Consider the following 2,312-nt stretch of genomic DNA (forward strand, 5'->3'; position numbering starts at 1 on the left):
CTGTTAGCTCAGCAGAACACATACTGTGAAGAACCCAGAGAGGGTTATTTGCTTTCTGAAAAACAATTAATTTTTACATTTAGGCACTCCTGCAATAATCACACTTTTTCTGTTACAAACTGACTCCGGCCCCCCACCAGAGAAGGGAAAAGTTATGTGGCCCTTACAGGAAAAAGTCTGGGGACCCCTGCGATAAACGATACTATTGTTTGGAAATTTATGTAAAGTTATGGACCGGGAGCAGATTTTGTGACAACAACACAAAACTGAAGCTGTAACATCTCTACCCAYCTCCTCTATCTGAGCCGGCACATTTTTATCTTTACGTCTTCCTCTGGCTTCATAAAACAATTGCGTTCACCCACCCCCTTAGCTGATTACGAAGTTTACGGAAGCTTACAAAATTTACATAGTGTAAAAATAAACAAACTCTCTGTAAAACCAAGGTTTGGCATGGGGCTCTCATGCTACAGAGGTTAGAGACCATGTACCTGACAAATACCTAACGCCAGAGTTCACTCCTTCCTATGCTATGGAGTAGAAATAAAGAGGAGAAGAAGAAAACCAACAAACAAGCCATAATTTAATTTATCATGCGATTCATTGATTATTTACTTATCGAGCCAGGCCTGACGGTATGTACCCAAACTGAAGTACTCATRCTTGGTTTGAGAAAAACTGGTATCGGGACACCTCCACTGTTAGCACATAATGACAGAAAGTGGAACAACTGCAGGTAAAAGCGGGTCTGTGTGAGTGTGAGTGCTTTTACCGGCGGTTTTCACGGCTGTTACTGAAGAGTTTTATCATGTCGGAGAGGAAGAGTCTCCTGACCTCCATTAACTCGGCACTCGGGGTGGAGTTCTTCAACAGGGTGGCCACAACCTTTAGAATCACTGGGTGGCATGAAGAAAAACAACACGGGGAATGAGGAGGAAAACAGGACAAGCGGAAATGCAAAAAAAGCCTCCTGAGAGAGGAAACTGTGAGTGATGTGAGCAGCAGTGTTGGCCTTAAATCCAGGCTTTGTTGTCTGTTTGTTCGCATTAAAACAGTGTTATTTGCAGAGCGAAAGCAAAGAGAGACAGAAAAAAAAGCGAAGCAGCTGAGGACTATTTTGGTACCTACTGGGATTCTGAATCTTGACAGTGGAATCAGGCTCAGGGTGGGGTTTGTGGACCACCTGAGTGCAGACCTGCTCGGTCAGGATCTGCACAAACAGAGGTTTCATGCAGACGCAGTTTAAAGACAAACACTTGCATTTCCGGCAGATCCAACCGATCCAACGTGAGCTTGTGTGGAGCCGCTGCCCAACATTCACCTACCTCATACAGAGTGTTGTAGGTGGTGATGGAAACAGTGTTGGTGTGCATCATCAGCCGTTCCCCCAGCAGCGTGAACAGACTGTGTGTGTGCATGATCTCAACCTTCCTCCTGCAGCCGAAGCAAAGACAAAACTGCACGTCAGTGAACGCTTTGTGACATTTAGGACAGGCTCTGGTTGTCACTGATYGAATGACAGTTTGATATTGGCGAAYGGCACATWTTGGCTTTAGGAGATGTGCTTTTTATAGTTTATACTGTTGTGCAAATGTCTTGAGCCTTCTTTCATTACTTTACTACTTTACTTACGACCTTTTTGGACTTGTTAAAATGTGTATAATTTCTGTTGAGACAAATAGTGTTTTTTCAAAATGTTTGTGTGTTTAAGCCTGATTTTAGTAAGATTTTGTTTGGATACTCTTTGTTTCTTCTTAAATGTGGCCTTTCAGTCCAGGCCGCTTTTGTCTGGAGCGATTATTGCTATGAGACTGATCTTAAGGTTGTGCAAATCAGAAGTGGAATGGGTGTCAGAGTTAATTGGAGTACTGCATATGAAGAGAGCCAGATTGGATATGATAGACAAAGTATTTTCAAAACATCTGGCAGACATTTTTGGACCAACTAGCCCCAACCAGACTGTAATCTCTCTTGACACAACTTCACAGCCTGCCACCTTCCTCCAGGGTTCCCACACCTTGGTCAACATCAAATTCAAGGACCTTTCAAGGACTTTCCAGTACCAATTTCCTCAAATTAAAGAACCACGGGCAACGGCAAATACCTACGCAGAATGTTACCAATAAACAGGTTTAATATCATGTAAATTCAATGAAAAACTGAACAACATAGAAGTTGTTGAGTCAGAAACAATGACGTCAGTTTACCGTAATCCTGAGTTATCCGCTACAACAAATGTGTTTTTTTTTTAATTTCATAATTTATTTTTTAAAAGAGGATGAAAATCAGTCGTGTGAATAGAGAATTTCAAT

General features: G+C 42.1%; 1 protein-coding gene across 1 annotated transcript in view; it reads right to left on the reverse strand.

The window, feature by feature from the left end:
* nbeaa (neurobeachin a) overlaps nt 1-2,312 on the reverse strand; it is a gene marked incomplete in the record, with an annotated part of 147,512 nt that overhangs the window by 44,893 nt on the left and 100,307 nt on the right. Inside the window, 3 exon segments of the mRNA XM_014003308.1 lie at nt 773-896; nt 1,129-1,210; nt 1,326-1,434. Of these exon segments, the coding sequence (XP_013858762.1) occupies nt 773-896; nt 1,129-1,210; nt 1,326-1,434 (315 nt within the window).

This window comes from Austrofundulus limnaeus, unplaced genomic scaffold (assembly GCF_001266775.1).
Source record: "Austrofundulus limnaeus strain Quisiro unplaced genomic scaffold, Austrofundulus_limnaeus-1.0 Scaffold17, whole genome shotgun sequence".
Classification (NCBI taxonomy): domain Eukaryota; kingdom Metazoa; phylum Chordata; class Actinopteri; order Cyprinodontiformes; family Rivulidae; genus Austrofundulus; species Austrofundulus limnaeus.